The following is a 24,161-nucleotide window of genomic DNA, read 5'->3' on the forward strand; positions in this document are numbered from 1 at the left end:
CCTACCTACCTTCCCACTTGGCAACCCTGATGTAGTGACTGATTTACTTCTAGCAGCAGCCGATTGGAGGCGACACAGGTTGACGCTAGCACCGACTGGAGACCAGCTGGCCTCCCCGGATAAAAAGGCAAATGACATTTTTTTCTTAAAACAGGCAAGTACGGGTGCCGTGTATTATATGAACCACAGAGAGAGTAAATTGAGATCTTTCTGTATATTTTCAATAAGGCAAAGTAGGAGCAAGCATAAGTTTTTTTTATATCTACTCTCGAAATTCGGCTGCTCATCAACAGTGTCCACGCTTGAAGTCCAGTGGCTCGCCCGAACTCCGTCCACTTCTGCCGTGTAGGGTGATGGAGGGGAAACCCTTCCGTGCTACTACGCATTCTATCTAGACTATCCCGAACCGAGGCAACAGTTCTCTGCTGACTATGGCTAGGAGTGTCTTTCACGAATGCATTTGCTTGCCGCATCGGAATGACTGACAGTGCTGCCTGTAATAGTTGCGGCAGGGTGGAAACAATCGAAGATATCCTGTGTCATTGTCCCTGAGGGCATTTCGCAGAGACAGCCGCTCGTGACGGTGTTGGCACACCTCGATGACCAGCCACTTTCTGAGGAGACAATCTTGGCTGCCGGCAAACGCGACCTCCACACCAGAAGGCGGTGAAGGCGCTACTGAAATTTTCCCGATGAAGCGACCTGCTGCAATGACTCTGACACGCCTGCGTTCCTGTGTGTGTGTGTTTGTGTGTGTGTGTGTGTGTGTGTGTGTGTGTGTGTGTGTGTGTGTGTGTGTGTGTGCGCGCGTGTGTGTGTGTGTGTGTGTGTGTATGTGTGTGATTTTCCTTGTTTCTCTTTGACACCCTTTCCATATGTGTATACTTTTTTTTTTAGATCCTTCTGTCTCCCCTTAAACCTTCTCCAGTGCAAGGTAGCAAACTCGATGTGTACCTGTTGGCCTCCTTGCCTTTCCCATCTATTTTAATTCTCTATGAATGACGGTACCCAGCTCTGAATGCGTTGGGCAGAACTACACGATGCCGTATGCACTCGACATTGTACCTTACTCGCGTTTCGTGCGGAGCCAGTCACCGCATATAGGTGTGGGACATCTCAACGCGCGCTACAGAAACTGTAGAAATGAAACGGCGGGCATCCCGCTATGACTAACAACCGATGAAGAGTGGAAGTGCGGCAATGTAGAGCTAGGTTGTGTGATGGGCAAGAGCACACATAAGGTGCCGGGTAACCAACACAAACGTATGACGTAGCGCTGCTGTTATGCTCTGGGAAGTTTACAAATCCACGTTGTTGACACCAATGTCGTGAGGTGCTGCGCTTGGCGGTTCTTGAGTGCGCACCTATTATAAACGTTATCTTAAGTTTGTTTCAAGCGACATTCGCTGTTGATATTCAGTAGATGATGCGTGTTACCGAAAGCAATCAATCTGGCAAGTTATTTGGACTTCGAAATGTGTTCACTACTCTTTTTGAAAAACAAACAAAAATGTGTAGGCTCAAGCACCAGCGTTAAGCACGTGCAGTGTAAGCACTCTTATTAGAAAACATAAGTTTGCAGAGAACAAAAGTTCTATCCGTAGCCAAAAAATTTCGCGAGAAAGTGCACAGGACAATTGACAGCGAGGCCCGGGTTCGGCTGAAGACTAGCGTCACGTTGTCTCAGGTGTTCAAAAGTCCCATGAGACCTTGTTTTCTCAAGACAGCCTTTCGGTTCAGTCGCTTCACGTTTCTGCCGTTCTTCGCGAAGGTCCCCTTGTTTGCGTTTTTGCCGAGAACAGCCGACGAAGAGTTGTCTCTGCTCTTCGCCACTCCAGATACTCTGTTGTCGTCGGGTGACACAGAATGGCGTCGGCGTCCTCCGTCCAGTTCAGAAGCTCCACCCTGTGGTTCTGGAGGAAATTCCTCCGGCCGTACTTGCCCTAACCTTTCATCCTCTAGCCATACAACTCCGGCACCGACTGGCGAACTGGGAGCAGTGCGCCCAATCTCAAACGTCGAGGGTCCACGCTTTCCAGCGCTTCTGGCGGATGGAGAAGAACCGGAAGCTAGCTTGACTGGTTTCTCTAGATTGGCGGCGGCATTGGTTTTGTGAGGGGCCCGACGACCTTGGTCCTCGACGTCGGCGTTGTGGAGCCGGATCGCGGCGGGCCCGAATGTGAGTTCGTCGCCGCCAACTGCGTCGCTTCCGCTGTCGTCGTCCCAGGGTCGACTGCTAATCTGATTCTGCACCTCGGCGTCAGACAGCGCGTACACCAGGGCGATGGTAGCGGCAACCGCCAGCGCCACAACCACGACCGACAACTGGACGAACAACATGGAGGACCTGCGAAGTAAGCGAGCAGAGGGAAGAACCCATTCGATGGCTCGGTGTCTGTCCCGCTCCCCCGTTCCGCACACGTGGCTGCGAGTTCAATGCGCGACACTGGCGCCTTAGTCAGGCGGGTGCATGAGCGCTGGTGCAAGTATATTTATATGTACACAATAATTTACTATATATATACATATATTGAAACGCACCGAACCTTATCGAACATGCTATACTGTACGGCAAGCAATTTTCTTTCATTTCAAAGTGGTTCCAAAAGAGCTCCCGAGGCAACGCTTCCTATTAAGGGACACAGTTGCATAGACGTTTGTAGACGTTCGTAGACGTTCGTAGACGTTTGAAAGTGGTGGGGCCTTTGCGACGTCTGCCGCCGCTTGTCGTTCCAGTAGAGCGGGGTAACTCATTTATACGGTTTTTTTTCCGCAAGATCATGTCGTTGTGCCTAGGCGCATTGCCGAGCAGGAAGGGAGGCTTTTCTCACTGGTACTACGGTAGTCAAGCGATAACGAAAACCTGCCCAATTTTTTTATGCGAAGCATATTACTAGAGCTCAACCCAGCTCCTCAGGCGCGGCGGTGTCGCCTTCAATACCACGTGACACCGTGACGTCACGACAGAGGAGAAATGGGGCTCCAACTCGCGCCATCGCTCGAGAGCTCAACCCAGCTCCTCAGGCGCGGCGGTGTCGCCTTCAATACCACGTGACATCGTGACGTCACGACAGAGGAGAAACGGGGCTCCAACTCGCGCCGTTGCTAGCGGCGTCGCCCCCCGCATCGGACGCGGTGAGCGTCGAGCAACGCAGCGTTCGGCGCGACAACGAAATGTGCGCCTGAGCAAGCGGCGCACGCCTGAGCCGACGCCCACGACACCGGCTTTTCTGCGACACGAGCTCCTTAACGCTGTCGCGTTAAAATAAAGGCTAGTATGCTTCTCATCCTGGGCTTAACCTTAGCTAAGCCACAGCCATTTTTTCGGTCTTTAGTCATTCTTGAAAGACTCTACAGTCACCGGAAGACCTAATATGAATCATCACGATATATACGTCACAGCTCAATTTCAACATACGTGAGTTGTGCGGCCGAAACATCAAAACGCATTTTCACTAAGACACATTAAACTTGCATTCTCCGCAACCATGAACCGCACCACAACTGGAAAACACCCCGCAACCAGAAGCCTTCGACAACGTCCGCATGAGCAACAAAACTGCTCTTAACGTGCATTCAGGTTAAGTATGACGGAGACTGTATATTGTATTGTAGGCCGCAGAATAAGGAGCTAATGAAGGAACTAAATGTATGTAGCCACTATCACATTCTTGAAACACACTTCCCGGCCATTAAGTTCTAAAATACGTGAAGTCAACCGAATGTGCATGAAGCGCTCTTCTCTAAAGAAACGTCCTCTTTACCCTCTCCGCCAGCGTCTACTGCCTCAGTGCCGCTGGATGGGCCACGGTTACATTGAACTGTAATTTACAAAAGTTTAAGTGCACTCGAGCAGCGTTCATTGGCAATGGTGCCTCTCAGTGACAGCGCCGCCCCACTCCCCACTGACGGAATATGTGACGAAGCTAACCACTCCCCTACCTATGCCTGTAAATTACAATTTTCACGCTGCCTGCGAGGCCAGTACGAGACGGTGACCTACAGGCGCGCCAAATGCCAGCCAGAGGTAACTCACTGCAGACGTTCTCGCGTGGTGTTCAAATTTATCGAAATTCTACAAGCCGCTGGAGCACCTTCCCACTGGAACATCCACGAGCAACCTCGAAAATTAGCGCCAGGTTCCCCCCTGCAGCACCATTGGCGCGTCTTTTAAACAACTCACGAACGATATACGCTCTCTTTTTAAACAACGGGCGGGTTTCAAGGGCTGTCTGCAAAAAAAAAAAAAAAAATCCTTCTGGAGCCAACTGGAAGGACCCGGAACGTTTGCCTCTGTAAAGATGAAGGCAACGATCTGGGGTTTCAATGCTGGCGGCCTGATGTTACATGGCTGCAATCCTCGTAAGCTATAGCTGCTACCGGTAGATGTCGCTTGCGGTAGTTTCGCCTATTCTAGGTGACTATTTGTCATTGCCTCCTTTCCAAGGCGCCGCCAATAAATCATCATTATTATCCAGGTGCTCCTATGGTCCAGGAAATTGTTGTCCATGCCTGTATTCTACGCGTGAATAACTTAGGCCTTTCAAAAGTGCGTTGCGCCGTCAGACGTCACACAATCATACATTTGTCATAGGACTTCCAACAACCATTACTCGATGGAATCCTTGCGCCACGATTGTGTAGCTACCACGTGAATGGCACGTACATAGTTAATGATATTCATATGCTTGTGGCTTCTTTTGCTCTAGAAACCTTATTTTCTACGCTTTCTCTTAAACATTCAAGCGCGCTTATCTCTGTAAACGCGTGAAGGCAATCGATTTCTGCGCGTGAGCCTGAACACTGCATTTTGTAGCACTTATAACGTACTATTTCTTTAAAAATAGTCAATGTACAATGCCGTAAAAGCCGTCGGCAGTTAGAAGAACGATACTTAGAGACATCCGCGCATGACCTGTCGATATTGTGCTCGCTGAACAACCATACGTTCACCACCCGTGTAGACACAAGCAGTATACATCTCGTACTCCAACGAGCTGAACTAAAGCGCCGCCTCTACACTGATGAAAACACTACACTTCTCCAGATTCACCGCGGAGTCTCAATGAAGACGAGTGATAATAATTTTCGAGGGGAGGTACTGATACGGAGTTTAACATGTGAGCACTTGCATAAGGGCTGCGTACTTCTTTTTTTAATGTCGAGGTGGTGCTTTGATCTAACAAAGGTTCTAGAATACAGGGCGCAGACTCTCACCACTGCTGCCGGTTCGGCTTTGGCCAGGCTCCGCGCACGCTCGTGACCGACTGCTGGCAGTCATCCAGCCCCGACGCTACCAACAACGCTGACGAGTCGCGCCGACTTCGTCGCTGTCGCTGCTGGTCGAGCTCCGCTTCCTGTCGGCCGCATCTCTTCGCTGCGGCCACGACTGCGACGGTCGAAGAGGTCGTCTCCTCCGTGCCTTGCTCGCTCCAGGTTGAGCCGCAGGTAGAGTTGTCGGTGAGCGGCACCATCTCGGACTCTGCTTTGCGCCCATGACGCATGATGTCCGCGGCCAAGCAGCTTGCCTTCTTCTTGAGCTACGGGGGAAAAAAATGGAGAGGAGAACGTTGCTTCTTGGTCTCCGATGTAGTGGGCTTTACCTTATGAAGCTGACAATACCACGATTATTGCGTAGCTGCAAATGCTAGAAGACAACATAGGCTAGGTTGCCGTAAAATATACTGCTCATCCATGCTTTCTGCAAGCACGTAAGCTGTCATAAAAGTGAACCTCTGCCCTGCGTGAGCCCATGGTTCACATTTGGGAGACAATGCTACTCGTTTCCTAGAGTTCCCCTTAGGAAGCCTTAACGCTTTCATAGCGTTTACTAAATTCCTGCCGGGACATTGACCTTAGTAAGATAAGACCCGCGGGAGGAAGGATTGTTAGTAGGACGTTTTATAAATGCCATGTGTAGTGTCAAAATTTCATTGGTTGCTGCCTTTCTATGTTGCAGGATGCAGTACTCTGTCTTACCAACTTCGCGTTGTGTAGCTTAGGCTTAGACTCCTGCCAGCCAATCGTTAACGAAACCGGGTGCGTGTTCCAGGGGAGAGGGGAGGCGGAGCATACTCGCCTATTGTGCACTACTAATACTTCAGTGAATGGTCTAGTCAGTCAGCGTTACGCGGACGGCTGTCAATCACAGACAGTGGAGGATGTCTTCAGTGGTTTAATTTTTCTGGTTGGCTAGTGCGACATATACATAAATGTCACTGAAACACACAAAGGTGGCTTAGATGGCGTATGCCACGGGACAAACCCCCGACCGCACCTATCACCTGATTTCTCGATCAGTAGAGCTGAATACGGCAGCGTTTCGTTCCACCTCCGTATCACGCAATCGTCACCCGATATCGTTCGATCTCGATAACAAGCGCGTCTTATCATTACGCTGGTTTATTCTCGGAGAGCCTTGACAGTAGTACGACTGGCAGCACGTGAGCCGTAGTAATTCGCCGCTTCTTTTCCTTTGTCTTTGCGCTATTGACACTTGCACCACCTCGCGGAAGGCCCGCTGTGGATGCGAATAACAAAATTGAGGAAAACTATGATTCCTTCGAATAAGAAAAGCACGTGTGTTTTTCCAAGATACTTATTTCAGTTCGTCTTAGTTTCGTCAGAAAAAAATAAGAGTTCTTTCAAAATCCGACTCGTGGCCGATCCCCCGCAGTGGGTTACGCCTTTTTACTAGGGAACGAGAGAGAATGAAAGTGGGTTTTGTTCTCACTTGAAATTATCCAACCGAGTCTTGGCCAGTCACTAGTAGTTGTTGTGAGCCCTATTTCTTTTTCGGGGGGGAGGGGAATTAGAACAGTGCTAAATACTGTAGTATTAGTGCGACCGTCTTACGAAAAAGACAGTTGTCGATTTCACCTGCATATGAAGCATTGAAAGTGACAGTAAAGTTGCAGTATTCCTCTGACAGTGTCCCAGAAAACATGCTCGATGAAGAGTGGGCCAGATGAATTGCAGGCGTCGCCACTCAATGGTGCACGACATGAGACCGAAGATAAGCATCAACGTTAGTCAGAGTCCCAAAGAAAAGATTGAGTAAATTTAGCATGACATTTAACTATGGTCTGGTATTTATTGCGACGAAGATTTTCTCTTAAGTCATATTTCTTGATGTGTATATGTATATTGTATGCGTGGTGTGAGGCCTGTGTTGTGTATGCATTGAAGCAGTGTGTTGTCGAACCTCTTATCATGTATCCAGCGGTCATAGTTGGTTGCGACACTGTAGCGGAGGCCGAATGCAGTAGGAGACGCGAGCATTCCGATTGTAAGCCTGGACATGTCCATATTAGTTGGTACGCATTTGCCTCCATAACTGGGACTGAGTAGTATTCAAACGTCTCAGCACTGCAGAATCGTTAAATATGTGTGTGCGAAGCGTTCATGCCACAAGTAGAATCTCCAAACGCTTACCTGGCTGCAGCCGAGCAGACTGAGTGAAGCCTGAATGCGAGTCCACGTGGGCTTCACTGTTTTTGCAACCAAACCCACAGCGCGTCCCTGGCGACCTTGTGACGTTCCACGGGCGGGTCGCGTGTGTACGTCGATATCTTTACATCACGACAACGCCGACGCCAACGGCGCAGATGCGCCTTGTGCGTTCATATACTTAGTAACGCAATAAAACTGGTACTATACAGGAAACCCAGTATCCCGCGGTCACGTGGTGTGCTATAATGAAAACTGCCAGTGCAGAACACGAATGGTTGCATGGGCTCTCCTGCTCTCAGCCAAACAACACAAGCCTTCTGCAATGGGGCACAATGTGAGCAGTGATTTCTTTTTTTTTTTCGGGGAGGGTGAGGGGAGGGCAGGCCGAGCTAAACTCCGTCGGACTCGCCGCGCACGTTTCAGAGTCCAGTTTGATTGTAGCTGGGAGTAGTTGAAAATCAAATACCATTGCCCACACTATTTGTATATTCGCTTAATGTGGATGCCAACCTAAGTGTATTGAATGTGCAGTAATATTTTGTGCAGTTTCGCCGGCATCTGGTTGAAACTAAAGGGAAAGGAAGTGTGAAACCACTAACAAAGGGAAGATTTATTTTACACGGTGCTTGCTGCACATAAATTCGAAAAAAACTGGAGGGCTTTAGACAGTTTCCTAGCCAGCATTGGCAGACAACTACTGTCGGAGGAAGCTATCCTCGGCCCATGGCCTGACACTGCAATTTCAATGCGTGCAACAAAAGTATTGTGGAAGTTCCTGCAGGACACCAAGCTCGACGAGCGGCTCTAGCGAGGCAACTATCTCATGTACATAAGCACTCACCACTTCTCTATCATCACCATCCATCACAATATTTTCACTCCCCTTCCCTCTTCCCCAGTGCAGAGTAGCAGACTAGAGCGCACTAGCTCATGTCGACCTCTCTGTCTTTCCTATCAATAAATTCTATTCATTCATTCATTCGAAAAAAAAAACAGACATCTGTGCTTATCGAAAAGACACATACTACAGGGTAAACCCTTGCATGTCGATAAACCATTGCAGTGGACGAAGTGAACCGGGCGCCCGGCGAGCATTTCCTCCTCTCTGGCTTGTGCGTGCCGGCGCGTCACTGCTTGAATGTGCTACCGTAGCGAACTTTGGAATGATTTGGACATGTTTTAGCTCGTTGTACGTGAAGTTTAAGTTATTTAGGTTCATAAAAAGTCCTCAAAGAACCACTGGTTACCCTTCGGATGCAGCGTTAACTACCGCAAGCGCAAATTTCCCTTGGCTACGTAAGCATGCGACGCGAGTCATCAGCCGCCCTGTGTGTATGTGCTGAGACCGTCTTTTGGCCGTATTGGTTTTTTTGCTCGACGAAGAGAAGGGGCATCTGTTATTTCCCAGCGTGAACTGGAATATCTTGCTGTCTGGTTGCTTGCGTGAGAGCTAAAACACCCGAGTTGCTCGTGTACGATCAACCTAATGCAGCGCCGAAACATCTTAACGCCAATCGTCATAAAATGTTTGCTTCCGCCGCCAGAATCCTTCTCACATATTTCTAGTCCAGTACACTTGAAATCATTATGCTATGTCTACAAACCACAGGGACCACTTTGTTGAGCAACGCCGATGGCGTTGCTCAAAAAAGTGGTCCCTGTGGTTTGTAAAGCAGCATGATACATATAAGTTTTGCGCTTCTGCGTTTCATTCTTTTCCTCCTATAAAGCTGTTATATGCAATGGGAATTGCATAAAAAACCGACGGCTATTTGTGACAGCACAATTGTCCGGGAGACAGGTGAATGCGTCATAAGGGACGAGAAGAACAAGACTGAAAAAGAAAAAAAAGGTTGTCTTCCTTTTATTTCGCGAGAGATAGAAGAAGAAACAAGCGTGGGCTAACACCGCAATTATACCTCGCATAACCATGCCGCATGGTTGGACCATAGGCTATACAGAACAAACAGATCTGTAACCCAGCATCTAGCACTGCTTCAGACGCTCGCGCAGTCCCGCGTCGGTCGGTCGACCACTCGTCACTGTGGTATGCTGTTTTTACTAAACAAGACTGTATTTAATTCCTAGGTGGAAGCATCGTCCAACAAACGAGGTAATCGCGCAATGCACCTACAAATAACAATTTGAATGCTCGTCGAAGTAAACAGCACGACATATTCCGAAGTAGAATGGCACGTAGGCTGTTAGTGTTAGTAATGGCCGTTATTGCCGATGTACCACAACATTTTATTCTTGAAGGGGTAGTTGTTTTTCTCGTTGATGGCGGTTTCTGAACCCCTGTGGGTCGTGGCCACCTCGTTCGAGGTATATGCAGGAGAGCACGTTGTTGGGCGAGTCGGTCGTACATACTTAAAGAAGGGAATTGCGCTAAAAAAGACACGGACGAGTAAGGACATGGACGGGCGCCTCAGCGATGCTTGTGCGCCATTTGCTTCGCTATTTGAACGAAGATACACAAGACGCCATGTCAGCCCCTTAAAAATTCAACGCGAGATAGTTTTTAAAGGAAGGCGATGTCTGCGAGTACGCAGCGAGTTTTGAAATGCAAAAAAAGAAAAAGAAATGAAGTACTAAGGAAACCACAAATGTTGTGCCTTCAGGAGATTTTTCTCATGCGAAGAAATAAGTGTTTGTGTCGCGGAGAAATAAAAATTTACGAGTGTCACGTGTGCTATAGAATGCATGGCGTTGGCTGAAAGATAAATTATGGCGGGTGTTTGAAACAAAGCCGGATGGTTCAAGAAGAAACGCGGACGTCTCCGTGGAATGTTGGAGGAGGTCGCTTAGCGCGTGCTGTATCGTTCTCATATTCAAATACACCACGGAGATAGAACTACTTCTCGAAATGATTTTGTTACCAACTAATATGTTACGAAAGAGAAAAACTTGCTTCTTCTGTTCGAGTTCCCTGCTCACTTCTGGATGTACCCGATTATTCCAACATTTGCTACCTTAGTGCAGGGTAGCAAACCGGAGGTTTTGACTCTGGTTAACCTCCCTGCCTTTCTCTCATTTGCATCTCTCTCTCTCTCTCTCTCTCTAACCTTTACTATACTTGTATAACTGCGATTGGTAATCGCAGAGTTCGTAACATTTATCAATGAACGACGTAGTTTGTGCTACAAGCGGGTGTCAGATAATTATACCGAACGCAATTAGCGCAACACTACACAAAGTCGCTAGCCTAAAGCGCATATATCGAACACATTCTGGCATATTCCAGTGTGGGTTCGATTAATGCGTTATAGGTTAGAACGTTTGCATCTGTAGGCATTAACTGCATTTGGAATTGGTAGCTGAAGTCTAATAGTAGCAATGACTACCTTGTCTGTCTGAAGTGCTACTAACTCTACATTTAGCGAAAGCAGTTATGAGAAACCGTGACTGCTGGAATAACTATGCAGTAACCACAAAGAGTTACTTGTATTTCTTTTTTTAAGAGTGCGTGCTTGAGGTGTTCTCGTCTTCGTCTGCGACGGATCAGTAGCCTAGACAAATGCTGACAACACAAATATGATTCAAACACTTTCATAGAGTGTAGTATTTTGCATCTGAAATTATTTTTGTGGTGAAAATTTTGCGTAATCACATACAAGTTATTTGAGAAAGGAAAAACTGAACACAAAGTGCACTAAGATGCGGAAATGGCCGCTCCATCAGATCAGTATAGAGTCTCTAACCCGGTTACAAGCTATAGTTTCGCAGCTAGGAATGACTGAACAACAGATGATCGAAAAACAGCTGCAACCGAGGGTCCCGATTATTGTTAATCGCAACCATATGTAGCCAAACAGATAACGAAACCAAGGAAATCACGAGGCAAGTTAATTGAAGTGAAGCAATAACAGGTTAAGGGGAAATGAAACTGGACGACCAAAGGGCAACTTGCCGCCAGTAGCAGACAAAACCCACTACCTTCGGACTCGTAACTTTCACGGCGAGGGTCAGGAATCCGGCGGCTTTGATGCCTTCAGGCAGAACACGAGGAAGCGTACGAGCATGATCGAGCGCAACATGTTGATATTGATCGAGGTGGTTCCTAATGGAATTGTCCAGCTGGGTCGTGTCTTCACAACTTGCAAATGGTCGCTAAGCAGCAACTACGCTTTCACAAACACCAATGGAAGCTTCGGTTGAACGGATTCCAACACTGCGTGGGATCGGCAGATTTCTTTTTGTCCACTTTTATTTCCCCTTAATCTATCGCTTGTACACTTAAATAATTACTACATCTAGCTTCCCTTTCGCTTCATCATTTGTAGGCTTCATATGGTTGGTAATATGTAATGGTCTACGATTCATGCGACCTGTACACATGCAAAAAAAAAAAACCACTGTACGTTCGTCATGGCACGGACATGTAATTGGGCGAGCCATATAAGCTGTGCGCTCAGTTACAAAACCATGAAATCAATTTTTTTCACCTCACTGAATCTTTCCAATAGCACATTTGCAGAAGCCCGTGTGACGAACAAACAGAGCAGATATATGAAACCCGATCGACGAAAACAGCAAGTCGGTCCCCATGAAAGTTTGCTTAAATAAAAAAAAAATGTAGCAGCCACTCTTATGCGGCTGTTTTGCGATACAAATTGTGGACATAAGAGTTGCGTAAATCGAAGGTCGAGTTGGTTAAAACAAGTGAAATTGGCATAAACGTTGCTTAAAAATATGGTTTGTCTTCTCTATATAGAGCATGATTCGCACTGATGACGATGTTTACAATAATGGGCCGAGTTCGACTGTATTATTCAATCCGCAACGCCACCAGATACGTGATTTTCCTAGCACGTGACCCTAGCGGACACCTAAATCTCAAATTAACAATTGTATAAAGTTGCACGGCGAGGTTTAATTTTAATATGCACACAACGATATGCCGTGGACGCTCAGTGACTGCAGTGTTTAGCTGCCAAAAGCGGGACCACGGGGCCTCATTTGTGGCAAAGGCGACGGCATTTTGATGAAGGTCGAAAGTTTGTTTTATGCTTTGTTTTACGCTTTGGGCCTGCAATAAAATACCAGGGGGTTGAAATTAAAATCTCGGCATTACGACGTCTGTCATAGCCTTGCGTGTTGTTTTAAGACTCTAGAACCTCTCAGCTAAATTCCGTACACAACAGCGCAAGAACAAACGTAAGGTGACCGATTCGACAAGTAAGTAGGCAATAACAAAGTCCTGAAGGATGCGTAGCATATCATTAGATGAATCACCGCTAGCGAAGGAGTGCAAGTATACAGATAGCGCTATCAGTAGTGAACTATCGTAATACTATTCATAATACTATTCACATCACGGACAACGATAAAGTAATTGTTACGCTATCTGTAGTTGCCTTATCGCAAAACTACGGATAATGTTATCGATAATAGTACCGTAAGTTTTTCTTTATAAAAATTTACTCACTTAAAGATTATTGATGCTATTCGTAGTCAATTTGCTTAGTTCTCTATCATTACCTAACTTTTTATAAATAACTTTTCAGTTAGAACCCTCAGAATTTAATTACAGCATAAACTTTAACTTCTACGTGATGTGGAATTCCGGCAAGGATTGAGTGGCGAAATCCAACGAGGAACGTTGGTTACCACTGCAACATTTATGTTCCCTGACGTGTTAAGTGCAAGTCAATATCACAGCCGAGAAATTACGTATACAATACCCAGGAAACACACATAGCTTTTCACGTTTGCTCGCGCTCATATAGCAACAAACCCAACGCTGGCATCACATACCGCACTGCTTTCAAAACACGTATCTGACTTGTGCGTGAAATCTCCATTGAATAATTTTTCAGAACCGGAAGTTGCACAAGGCTGTACTGCGTGATCTCTTCCATCGTTCTTGAATGTTCGCTGCGGTGTACTTAGCGTATATATCCCTTTACGTTATGGTAGTGTGCGCTCTGCCTAAACCTTAATTCAATTGCAAACACTAACTTTGTATCTGATAAGACGAGCACAGTAACTCAGTGATACCAAAAATAAAAAAAATTCATGTCAACATAAGCATAAACGTTCAGTTACAGAAGAATAAAAGCGAAGTTTATTCTTATCTGGAGAGACAACAGTCCACGTTGACAAGCGAATCGGTTGTATCCATGTCCAAAACCTTTCGCGAGCAAGTGCGTGGAAAGATGGACAGCGGCGCTACGGTAACCACAGTTCTACGGCAGGTTGTTTCAGTTTCTCAAGAGCCCCATCAGTTCTTCTTTCTTTGCTATAGCCTTTCGGTCCAGTCGATTGAGGCTTCTGCCGCTCCTTGCGGAAGTCGTGTACTCTTTACCTCCACTTAGAGAAGACGACGAAAAGTCGTCTGCGCCTCTCGCCACCGCAGAACGTCCCTTTTCGCCAGCCGACGCAGGAGGGCGTCGACGTCCTCCATCCAGTTGTGAAGCGCCATCTGGTGGAGGCCACGGAAGAGCCTGCGCACGCACTCGCACGAAACTTCCGCCATCTAGCCATATGACCCCGGCAGAATCTGGCGAACTCGGCACAACGTCTCCGATTGGGGACGTCGAGGATCCGCCGCTTTCGATGCTTCCTGAGGAAGGGGAACCAACAACAAATGTGGCTGGCTCATCTGCTCGCACGTTCTTTCTGCCATCGGCATGAGGGCCTTGGCCCTGGCCGTGGGCGCTATGGGGTTCATTTATGGCGGGCTCAAATGTGCTTTTGCCGTCGGCAACGGTGTAGCTGCTGTAGTCCTCCAAGTGTCGACCACCTTCCTCATCCTGGACATCGGCGTCGCGCAGTGTGAACACAAGGGCAATGGAAGCGGCCACCATCAACGCCACGACCACGACCGACACCTGGACGAACCACATGGTGTACCTGCGAGACGTAAGCGAGCGCCCAACACTCCTCATTGTCACTGAGTGTCCATGACTTATCCGCTTAGCACATGAAACTGGGTACGAGGCACCGTTCGGGTAGTCTTACTTCTAGAGGGCAGATAGAAAGAACGTTCAATTAAATATGAGCACGCACACGTGAAAGAACGCGAGCTGGCCAAAAGAATTGAAACCTTGCACTTACCCGTCTCTCATGGCTTGCGTTCTTTCTAGGGAGGCTGCGATCAATTGGTGGATCAACACCTTATGCCAACGCCAGCAAGGCTTCGAGGGTAAATAAGAAGATTTTACCTTGAGTAGTCTGAATATATGACGCATACAATCGCTTCTGGCGAGAACTCAGCACGGAGATGGCACTTCGCGCTAACACAGCAAGAATGTAATTTACCAGGCATTTTCTAGCCCTAATCTTATTTCAATAGGAGCAAAATGCAAACAGAATCGCACAGTTAGGCTCTGGATCATGCTACATAAACGCAAGTGGTACAAGTTAATCAAATTACCCCTCCCCCCACTACGGCGTACTTCATATATGATATCGTGCATTGACACGTAAAATTAGAGAAATTAGCCCACGGCGTGACGACGGCGGCCCGAGGACAACAGAACTGCTACACGGTGACGTCAGTGGCATGACAACGCTTTCTTCGCTGGGCTACTCCCCGAAGTGCAGACACTTCTTCTCCTACCATCTTTAAAATCATGCACAGATGCCAAGCTCTGTGGTAGTCGCTATGGGCGAAGCTGTGGTGAGCCATTAAGTCTAAACGGCGCAGCAGCTCGACAAGAGACTCGCAACAGTTCGGTTACGAACGCACCAAGCGACCGTCTTACCAGGCGGCCAGGAAGAGCGACAGTGTGCCATGACTTTCCGCAGCATGTGATCTTTCACACGCCGGAAACCTCTTCTACGATGGCGCGTATCCTCCGCACATGGGTAACCCTTATTCCATTTCTGCGTCTAGATACGTCGAAACGAGTCTTCTGAATCCGAAGGGACACGATTTTCCCGCTCCCATCGTGTATTCGAAGTGACTCCTCGGTAACAGCTTCCTCTCTAGGAAAGCAGCTGGGCAGAAGGTGGTTCGGGGATACGAAAGGAATCGAATCTACGTGCAATGGGCGTCATCAGAACAGCGTTGGACCACCTACAACAGTGTGACCTACTAAAGCTGATGTGGTTGTTGTTGAGCTTATTTAGCTGTCGGAGGCTCCTATACCAACTGCATGCATATTTTTTTGTTTTCTTTAGGGAGTCACATTTCTCTGAAATCTGCGAGTTCCTCTAAAGGGAAGTTTCTCTGAATGAACCAAGAAACATCTCTCGAACGTACGGCGTAAAGCACCACGTATTGCTCTAATGATGCACCTCTGAAATCCGTGGAAGAAAAGCCATGGTACGATATTACGTGAAATGATGTCATCAAAAATTACAAGGAATACAGAAGCCAAGCTGCGTGGCTTCTTTGTTGTGCGCGTTGAACTGCGCAGCTCGACCGCTTACGATGGGTTGCTTGGCGTTGTGCTATTATGTGCGGTGCTATCCTTCACTTTTCCCTACATTCGTGTACCGGGTGGCTCGACAGTGTTGCACCACAGTTTGTTACTCATTGTTGTGCCTTACGTGCGCGCACTCTGCCATCCTGGTCTCTAAAAGTGAAATGCTTTCTTTTTTTTTCTGGTTACCATGCTCGTTATCAAGGACACGGTCTCAAGAACGGAGCAAGTCCGGAGCATAGCTCTCCTCCTAATAGGTCCCCCATTCCTCCTCGTAATGCGTTTCGAGCTATCGATATAAAGCTATTGATATCTGTTGATATCTATCGATGTCGAGCTAATAATGAAGGAACGAAATCAACACGTTCTCACCACTGCTGTCGCCTTCCTTTTGGCCCCGGGCTGTTTATGCTCAGGACCGAGTGCCGAAGGCCATCCGGCACGTCCGCTACAAACGACGGGGACCGTGAACGCCGTCCGCGTTGCTGTCGGTGCTGTTCCAGTTTCGGTTCCCTCACTTTGTGCTTCTTTGGTGCTCCGGGAAACATTGGCTCGGTCGAGCAGCTCGTCTCCTGTATGTCTTGCTCGATCCAGCTAGAGCCAGAGGCCGAGCTGTCGGTGAACGCAATCATCTCGGGCTCCGCTTCGCCGCCCTGGCGGTTGAAGTCCGCGGCCAATTGCTTGGTCTTCTTCTTGAGCTGCGGTGTACAAAATCTTGAAAATGGAACAGTGTATAGAAGGTATCTGAAGCCAATCGGGAAGTGGCGGTAATACTGTTTGGTCGACGAGACTTTCAGATCATTCAGTGGGATAAATTGCGGTGTGAGCGTTAAGCTCGACATAAAGGTAGTACTCAAGTCAAAACGTTGCAACAGTTGCAAATGTAAGTTCTACCTAAAAATGTAGCGACCAATTTGTGCTTCAAAGATGCCTGCCGCGACTAAACCACCAGGTATCGTTGCAGAAATGTGAGCTTTCGGCCCTTCTTAACGTTAACCTGTCACGTGATAAAGACCGCGGATGCGCACAGTCCATTCCTCTCGCATTTTACTCTTAATTTCGCTCGTCTTGACTTAGTCCTCGGTTGTCTTGAAATCAAAAACAGAATAACTGTGCGGACCGAGCCTACAGCGACTACCTGAGTCGATATTTAGAATATTTAGAGTCGATAGTTAGAAACGAGAGCAAGTCGTGTTGTCCACCTCGCCGATAGCGCTGCTCACCGATAGAGCGCTGCTAATCCTACTGCAATGCTTCTATTAATTATCGGGTAAACCAGAGGCGGATAAAGGAGGATCCCTTATGGTTGCCTTGTTTCTTTGGCTGACGCGACCAGTAGCTTTCTCTGCCCTGCCGACAGTTACTCGGGCTGGACGCTATGCAAGCCACCGCGCGGACCTCTTCGTTCCTATTTCTCGATCAAGATCCTGTCCGGTTACGTGCCACGTCATAACCACCAGATATCGCGCAAGCTCCACTGCGAGTGTCTCTTACCATTTTGCAGCTTGCTCTAAGCGTGGCTTCAAAGGAGGACCACTGGTTGCACCAGCGCAATTTGAATCCACCTCTTCTTTTGCCTTTTGTCTGTGGTGCTTGCGCCACCTCGTGTCAGGTTGACTACGGGCGTGGCTCGTACAACCGAGAAAGACGACAACTGCTGCAATTGCCAGAGACGGTGGGTATGTGCCATGTTTAAAAGCACTTCACTTTCAACAAATTGAAAGCTGCGTTGGTGTCACGACCTTCTGATTTTTGATTGGTAAGATGTGCTGTCCCCACCTTTATTGTCCTCTTCATTAAACTTTCATTGGCACAAAAGACGATACAAACATTTTAATCACAATGACGGCTCGATGTTACCAGGATGATAACATATGGAAAGTACGGAACATTACATACACGGCACGTTTCAAGAAATGACCGAATCCGCATGGCTACACTAATATCTAACCACGTAGAGCCACAGAAGCGCTCTCTGTTCAGGAGTTCCAAGCCTTAAAATAAATCTTTTGAACTTAGGATGACGTTGCCTGTAGTGTATATCTAAATAAACCAGAGGCATGCCAATTGTATCAATTCTTGCTCCGCTTTCGTTTAATAATTCGTGATATTTCGCACTTCATCAGACAGTTCAACAACATCTTCAAGGGAAGGGAATTACTTTTTCTTATTCATTGCGGAACATCAATACCCTCTACTTGACTTTACACTCTTATTTGCGTGATCTCGAGTCTTGTCTTGTTGGACTTCCTTTCTTATCACTAGTAGATGTTCACTGCTTGTTATTGCATTGTGAAATCCGGCTTTGCTTCCTCTTCATTGTCAGCATGTGGCGATTCCGCAACTCACATCAGTAATATGCTTGGGGATTACTTACAACGATAATTTAAACTCAGAAGAACGTCAAGGCAGACGTTCGAAAACAAATACTCAGTTTCCCTGACTTCTGTGAAGAAGGATGATTAGCGAAGCTATGCATGTGGGCTCCTTTTAATGGCGAACTGCTCCTCCGCCGCCGGTCGGCCCGGCATTGCTCTATCTTCGGGATTGGCCAACGTGTGGGGAGTGCTTAACGCCTGGTTCACCTCCACCGTGGATGAGTCCTATATTACACTATCTTCGGGATCAGCCCACGTATGGGGGACTGCCTAACGCCTGCTTCCCTCCCGCCGTGGGTCGGCCCTGCATTGCAATATCTACAGGATTTTTTTTCTGCAGGCGGACACGGCAGTGGGGAAAGTAGCCCTTAGCAGCTTCGCTGTAAAAGAAAATGGAACAGGCCGTAATGCTGTTGCGTTGCTCGAGCAATAAACGCAAAGTTATGAGCTGGCACCGACCTACAATATTATTTAACCGCCTTGGCGGCGGTGGGTTGGTGTCGGGTTGCTAAGTCCAGTGGCATGTGTGTGCGTGTACACACTCATACACACACAAGCACACCGTGCGCGTGGACACTGGTAACCGTGGTCACTGGTTATCGAAACCAACCACCGGACTAACTTGGGTCACTGAGTATGTGGCAGTGTATGCATGCGTGTCGCTCTTCAACCAACCTCTTTCACGCCTATATGCATCACTGCCGATGCGCCGAAAGGTACACACCGCTGCTCGAAGAGACTCCGGGACGCCGACTTGGAGCACTGTGCACGTGCGACTTCGTCTGTGGCGGCCTTCAATGATTCTGTTTGATACCGACTTGGGTGACTTGGTATGTGCCAGTAGGCGTGCTGCTCTGCAATGAACTTCTTTGACGACATCTGATGCAACTAGGTATGTGTAAAGGACGGAAAGAAAGGTATGAACCAATGGCAGTGACGGAAAGGAAGATCCCTTAAATTTCTCCGTCTCAGCCAAACTTACGGACTACAGGATTTGAGGAAAAGCTGAATACCTCTACTAGGCTCACAACCCAACCTAGTATTTGCTTTCACAACTTAACCTGGCATTCGCAGCCTCCACTAGTGCATGTCAGCAGCATCCAGATGTACGGTTACAATGGCTGCAGCTACAGGCTGCTCGGACATTAAACATTTTCTGAGATACCGTGGCCCGTAAACGTTTTAGTTGACTGTACGTTTGGCATAGTTGTTAATTTACTCCATTATCAGATCGTGGTGTCTATTCTGTGAAAGCTTCAGTACAAACTGCAAACGCCAACAATATTTCTTCTGACACGATATGAACGACCAAGTGTTATTAGAGGAGCACTGGCATAATAACTTTGTCTTGTTCTATTGTTGTAATAAGCAGCCAACTAGCCAGTTATCAAGGCACAAATACTAGTTTTCTCTCGCGCGCGACTGTTTGTTTTCTAGAGCTCTATATATAGCGATGAGCCAAAATTTCGATTTCAGAGCGTAAGGAGAGGAAACAGAAGGTTCATAAACACAACTGGTCACGCGATCGAGCAATAAATGTGACGTGAGCGCTGGAGTGCGAGATTTGTTGCTGCTAGATTTTCTCCAGCTGCTTACACACGTGAGCCGCGCAATGTCCTCGCCTTCCTTGTCGTAATTGTTATTTCGTTGTCCAGCAGAGACAATTATGTGCAGACGAGCGCCACCGCAATACTAGATGTGGCCGATCACTTTTAGGTGTGTAGGAATTTTCAAACCCGCCTACCTTCCAATTTGGCAACCCTGATGTAGCAACTGATTTGCTTTTAGCAGCTGTCAATAGGAGGCGACACAGGTACATGCTAGCACCATCTGGGCAACAGCAGGCCTCCCCATAGATGAAGGCAAATAACTTTTTTCTTAAGACAGCTGAGTAAGAGTGCCATTTAATATATGAACCACGCAGACAATAAATTGAGATATTTCTGCAAACTTTTTATAGGGCAAAGCAGAAGTAAGTGTATTTGTATAATTTACGCTATAAATGCGGCTACTCATCAGCAGTGTCCACTCTAAGTCCAGTGGCGAAGCCGAACTCGGACGACTTCTGCCATGGAGGGCGATCGAGGGGAAACCCATACCTCCGACTAGGCATTCCATCTGGCCTAACCCGAATCGATACAACTGTTCTCTGATGACTATAGCTACGCGTGTCTTCACAAATGCATTTGCTTGCCGCAACGGAATGACTGACAGTGCTACCTGTAATAATTGCGGCAGCAAGGAAACAATCGAACACATCCTGGGTCATTGTCAGCACTACAGCTCCCAGACATATCGTGTGCGTGCGTGTGTGTGTGTGTGTGTGTGTGTGTGTGCGTGCGTGTGTGTGTGTTGTGTGTGTGTGTGTGTGTGCGCCCCTCTGCCACTCTTTTCATATGTGTGCACTTTTAAGATCTTCATCTCCACTTCAACCTTCCCCAGTGCAGGGTAGCATACTGGATATCTACCGGTTAACCTCCCTGCCTTTTCCACTTCCTTTATCTCTCTATGCGTGATGATAACCAGCCCTGAGTGCATTGGGCAGAACTAAACGAAGCCATATGCACCCGACATTGTGCCGTACTCCCCTTTCGTGCGTAGCCAGTCAACGCAGATATGTGTGGGAAATCTCAATGGGTGCGACAGAAACTGTAGAAATGAAACTGAGGGTATCCCGCTATGACTAACAACCGAGGAAGAAGGGGATTGTGGCAATGTAGGGCTAAATTGTGCGACGCGGAAGAGCACTCATAAGGAGCCGGGTAACCAGGATAAACGTATGACGTCGCGCTGCTGTTATGCTCTGGGAAGTTTACAAATCCACGTTGTTGACATCAAAGTGGTGAGGTGCTGCGCTTGGCGGTTTTTGGGTGCGCACGTATTCTAAACGTGACTTAAATTTGTTTCAAGCGACATTCGCTGTTGCTCTTCTGTAGATGATGTGTGTTATCGAAAGCAATCGATCTCGTAAGTTATTTGGACTTCGAAATGTCACTCTCTTAAAAACGAGCACAAGTGTGTAGGCTCAAGCACCAGCGTTAACCCCGTGGAGTGTAAGTACTCTTATTAGAAAACATAAGTTTACAGAGAAAATGAGTTGTATCCGTAGGCGAAAAATTTCGCGAGGAAGTGCATAGGACAATCGACAGCGAGGCCCCTGTTTGTCTTCAGCCTGGCGTCACGTTGTCTCAGTTGTTCAAAAGTCCCATGACACCTTGTTTTCTTAAGACAGCCTTTCGGTTCAATCGCTTCACATTTCTGCCGTTCTTCGCGAAGGTCCCCTTGTTTGCGTTTTTACCGAGGACAGTCGACGAAGAGTTGTCTCTGCTCTTCGCCACTCCAGATGCTGTGTTGTCGTCAGGTGACACAGAATGGCGTCGGCGTTCTCCATCCAGTTCAGAAGCTTGACCCTGTGGCTCTGGAGGAAGTCCATCCGGCCGTACTTGCCCTAACGTTTCATCCTCTAGCCATACAACTCCGGCACCAACTGGCGAACTGGGAGCAGTGTGCCTGATCTGGAACGTCGAGGGTCCATGCGTTCCAACGCTTCCGGCGGATGGAGAAGAACCGGAAGCCAGCTTAGCGGCGGCATTGGATTTGTGAGGGGCCCGACTGGCTTGGTCCTCGACGTCGGCGTTGCGGGGCTGGATCGCACCGGGCTCGAAGGTGAGTTCGTCGCCGCCAACTGCGTCACTTCCGCTGTCGTCGTCCCAGGGTCGACTGCTAAACTGATTCTGCACCTCGGCGTCACGCAGCGCGTACACCAGGGCGATGGTAGCGGCAACCCCCAGCGCCACAACCACGACCGACAACTGGACGAATAACATGGAGGACCTGCGACGTAAGCGAGCAAAGGGAAGACCCCTCGCAATGGCTCGGTGTCTGTCACGCTCCCCCCTTCAGCACACATGGCCGCGAGTTCAATGCGCGACTGTGGCACCGTATTCAGGCGGTTGCATTAGCGCTGGTGCATATATATTTAGATGTACACATTATATTACTATATAAATACCTATATTGAAACGCACGGAACCTTATCGAACATGTAATTCACATGCAATGAACGCCAAGCACTTTTCTTTCGTTTCAAAGTGGTTCCATAAGAGCTCCCGAGGCAACGCTGCCTACATGTGCAGTATATCGTAGACGTTTGAAACATGGTGGGGCCTTTGCGATATCTGCCCTCCCTTGTCGTTCCAGTACAGCGAGGTAACTCCTCTATAAGGTTTCTTTTCTGCAAGATAATGCCGTTGTGCCTAGGCGCATTGCCGAGTATGGAGGGAGGCATTTCTAACTGGCGTTACAGAAGTCAAGCGGTAACTAAAACCTGCCCGATGTTTTTTCTGTGCTAAGTCATTCTTAAAAGACTCTACAGTCACCGCCAGACTTAATATGAACCATCATGTTACATGATGGTTGCATAAGGGCTCATAAGGGCATAAGGGCTTAAGCACTTGCGTAAGGGCTCCATACTTTTTTTTTTTTTTTGAAGTCGAGGTGATGCTTTGATCTAAGAAAAGTTCTAGAATACGGGGTGAAAATTCTCACCACTGCTGCCGGTTCGGCTTTGGCGAGGCTCCGCGCACGCTCGGGACCGAATGCTGACAGTCATCCAGCCCCGACGCTACCAACAACGCTGACGAGGCGCGCCGACTTCGTCGCTGTCGCTGCTGGTCGAGCTCCGCTTCCTGTCGGCCGCGTCTCTTCGCTCCGCCCACAACTGCGACGGTCGAAGAGGTCGTCTCCTCCGTGCCTTGCTCGCTCCAGGTTGATCCGCAGGTGGAATTGTCGGTGAGGGGCACCATCTCGGACTCTGCCTTGCGGCCGTGACGCATGATCTCCGCGGCCAAGCAGCTTGCCTTCTTCTTGAGCTGCGGGGCAAAAAAAAATAGCGGAGAACGTTTCTACTAGGTCTCCGATGTAGGGAGCTTTATCTCATGAAGCTGAAACTAATACGATTAATACGTAGCTGCAAATTCTAGAATAAAACGGAGAGGCTAGGTTGCGGTAAATTATACTGCTCAACCCTGCTTTCTGCGAGCGCGTCAGCTGTCATAAAAGTGAACCTCTGCCCTTGCGTGAGCCCATGGTTCACACTTGGCAGACAATGCTATTCGCTTCCTAGTGTTCCCCTTAAGAAGCCTGAACGCTTTAACGACGTTTATTAAATTTCTTGCGGGACATTGACCTTAGAAAGATAAGGCTAGGTGGATGAAGGCTTGTTAGTCGTACGTTTTGTAATTGTCGTGTGTAATGTCAGAATTTCATTGGTTGCTGCTTTCCTATGTTGCAGGATGCTATGTTCTGCGTCGCCAATTTCGCGTAGTGTAGCTTAGGCTAGGACTCCTGTCAGCCAATCGGTAATGAAATCGGGTGTGTGTCCCAGGGCAGAGAGGAGGAGCCGACTCTCTTACAGTGCTTTACTAATACTTCAGTGAAGAGTCTAGTCAGTCAGAGTTAGGCGGACGGCTGTCAATCACAGACAGTGGAGGAAGCCTTCCGTGGTTTGATTTTTTTTTCGTTGGCTAGTGCGACATACACGTAAATGTCGCTGCAACACACAAAAATGGCTTAGATGGCGTATGCAGAGGGACAAACACCCGACCAAACCTATCACCTGATTTCTCGATCAGGATAGCTGAATACGTCAGCGTTTCGTTCGACCTCCGTATCACGCAATCGTCGCCCGATATCGTTCGATCTCGATAACAAACGCGTCTTACCATTGCGCAGGCTTATTCTCGGCGAGCCTTGACAGTAGGACGACTGGCAGCACGTGAGCCGTACTAATCCGCCACTTCTTTTCCTTTCTCTTCTCGTTTGTGACACTTGCACCACCTCGCGGAAGTCCCACTGTTGATGGGAATAATAAAATTGAGGAATACTATGATTCCTTCGATAAGAAAAGCACGTGTGTTTTTCCCTGATACCTATTTCAGCTCGCCTCAGTTTCCTCAGA

At 47.9% G+C, this 24,161-nt stretch overlaps 4 protein-coding genes across 7 annotated transcripts in view; 2 read left to right on the forward strand and 2 right to left on the reverse strand.

Moving 5' to 3' along the window:
• LOC135920722 (adhesion G protein-coupled receptor E1-like) overlaps positions 1-24,161 on the forward strand; it is a 506,714-nt gene that overhangs the window by 339,288 nt on the left and 143,265 nt on the right. The window lies entirely within an intron of this gene.
• Positions 1,343-24,007, reverse strand: LOC135920754 (uncharacterized). Of its 2 annotated transcripts, XM_065454997.1 has the most exons (3): positions 23,926-24,007; positions 22,751-23,073; positions 1,343-2,347 (listed from the first exon to the last, which is right to left on the reverse strand). In XM_065454997.1, exons 1-3 carry the CDS (start codon positions 23,926-23,928, stop codon positions 1,684-1,686), a joined length of 990 nt encoding a protein of 329 aa, XP_065311069.1. In that variant the 5' UTR covers positions 23,929-24,007; the 3' UTR covers positions 1,343-1,683. The 2 variants fall into 2 exon arrangements, with proteins under 2 accessions (XP_065311069.1, XP_065311070.1); XM_065454998.1 differs by lacking the exons at positions 22,751-23,073; positions 23,926-24,007 and adding an exon at positions 5,218-5,535.
• LOC135920748 (uncharacterized) lies at positions 13,497-17,411 on the reverse strand. Its single transcript, XM_065454989.1, has 3 exons — positions 17,319-17,411; positions 16,197-16,522; positions 13,497-14,307 (listed from the first exon to the last, which is right to left on the reverse strand). Exons 1-3 carry the CDS (start codon positions 17,319-17,321, stop codon positions 13,656-13,658), a joined length of 981 nt encoding a protein of 326 aa, XP_065311061.1. The 5' UTR covers positions 17,322-17,411; the 3' UTR covers positions 13,497-13,655.
• LOC135920761 (uncharacterized) overlaps positions 21,274-24,161 on the forward strand; it is a 172,026-nt gene continuing 169,138 nt past the window's right edge. Inside the window, exons 1-2 of one of the 3 annotated variants that reach the window (XM_070540400.1) lie at positions 21,745-21,868; positions 21,958-22,043. In XM_070540400.1, coding sequence (XP_070396501.1) covers positions 21,974-22,043 — 70 coding nt within the window. In that variant the 5' untranslated portion in view covers positions 21,745-21,868; positions 21,958-21,973. Of the gene's footprint in view, positions 21,869-21,957; positions 22,044-24,161 lie in introns of all 3 variants that reach the window. The other 2 variants (XM_065455011.1, XM_070540399.1) reach the window with 2 other exon arrangements.

The sequence above is a fragment of the Dermacentor albipictus genome, chromosome 6 (assembly GCF_038994185.2).
Source record: "Dermacentor albipictus isolate Rhodes 1998 colony chromosome 6, USDA_Dalb.pri_finalv2, whole genome shotgun sequence".
Classification (NCBI taxonomy): domain Eukaryota; kingdom Metazoa; phylum Arthropoda; class Arachnida; order Ixodida; family Ixodidae; genus Dermacentor; species Dermacentor albipictus.

Excerpts from the sequence above, each read along its gene's own strand:
- LOC135920748 (XM_065454989.1), bottom strand. Across the intron at positions 14,308-16,196 it reads AAAGGAAGGCGACAGCAGTG|GTACACCATGTGGTTCGTCC; the intron begins GTGAGAACGTGT and ends TACGTCTCGCAG.
- LOC135920754 (XM_065454997.1), bottom strand. Across the intron at positions 2,348-22,750 it reads AAGCCGAACCGGCAGCAGTG|GTCCTCCATGTTGTTCGTCC; the intron begins GTGAGAATTTTC and ends CTTACTTCGCAG.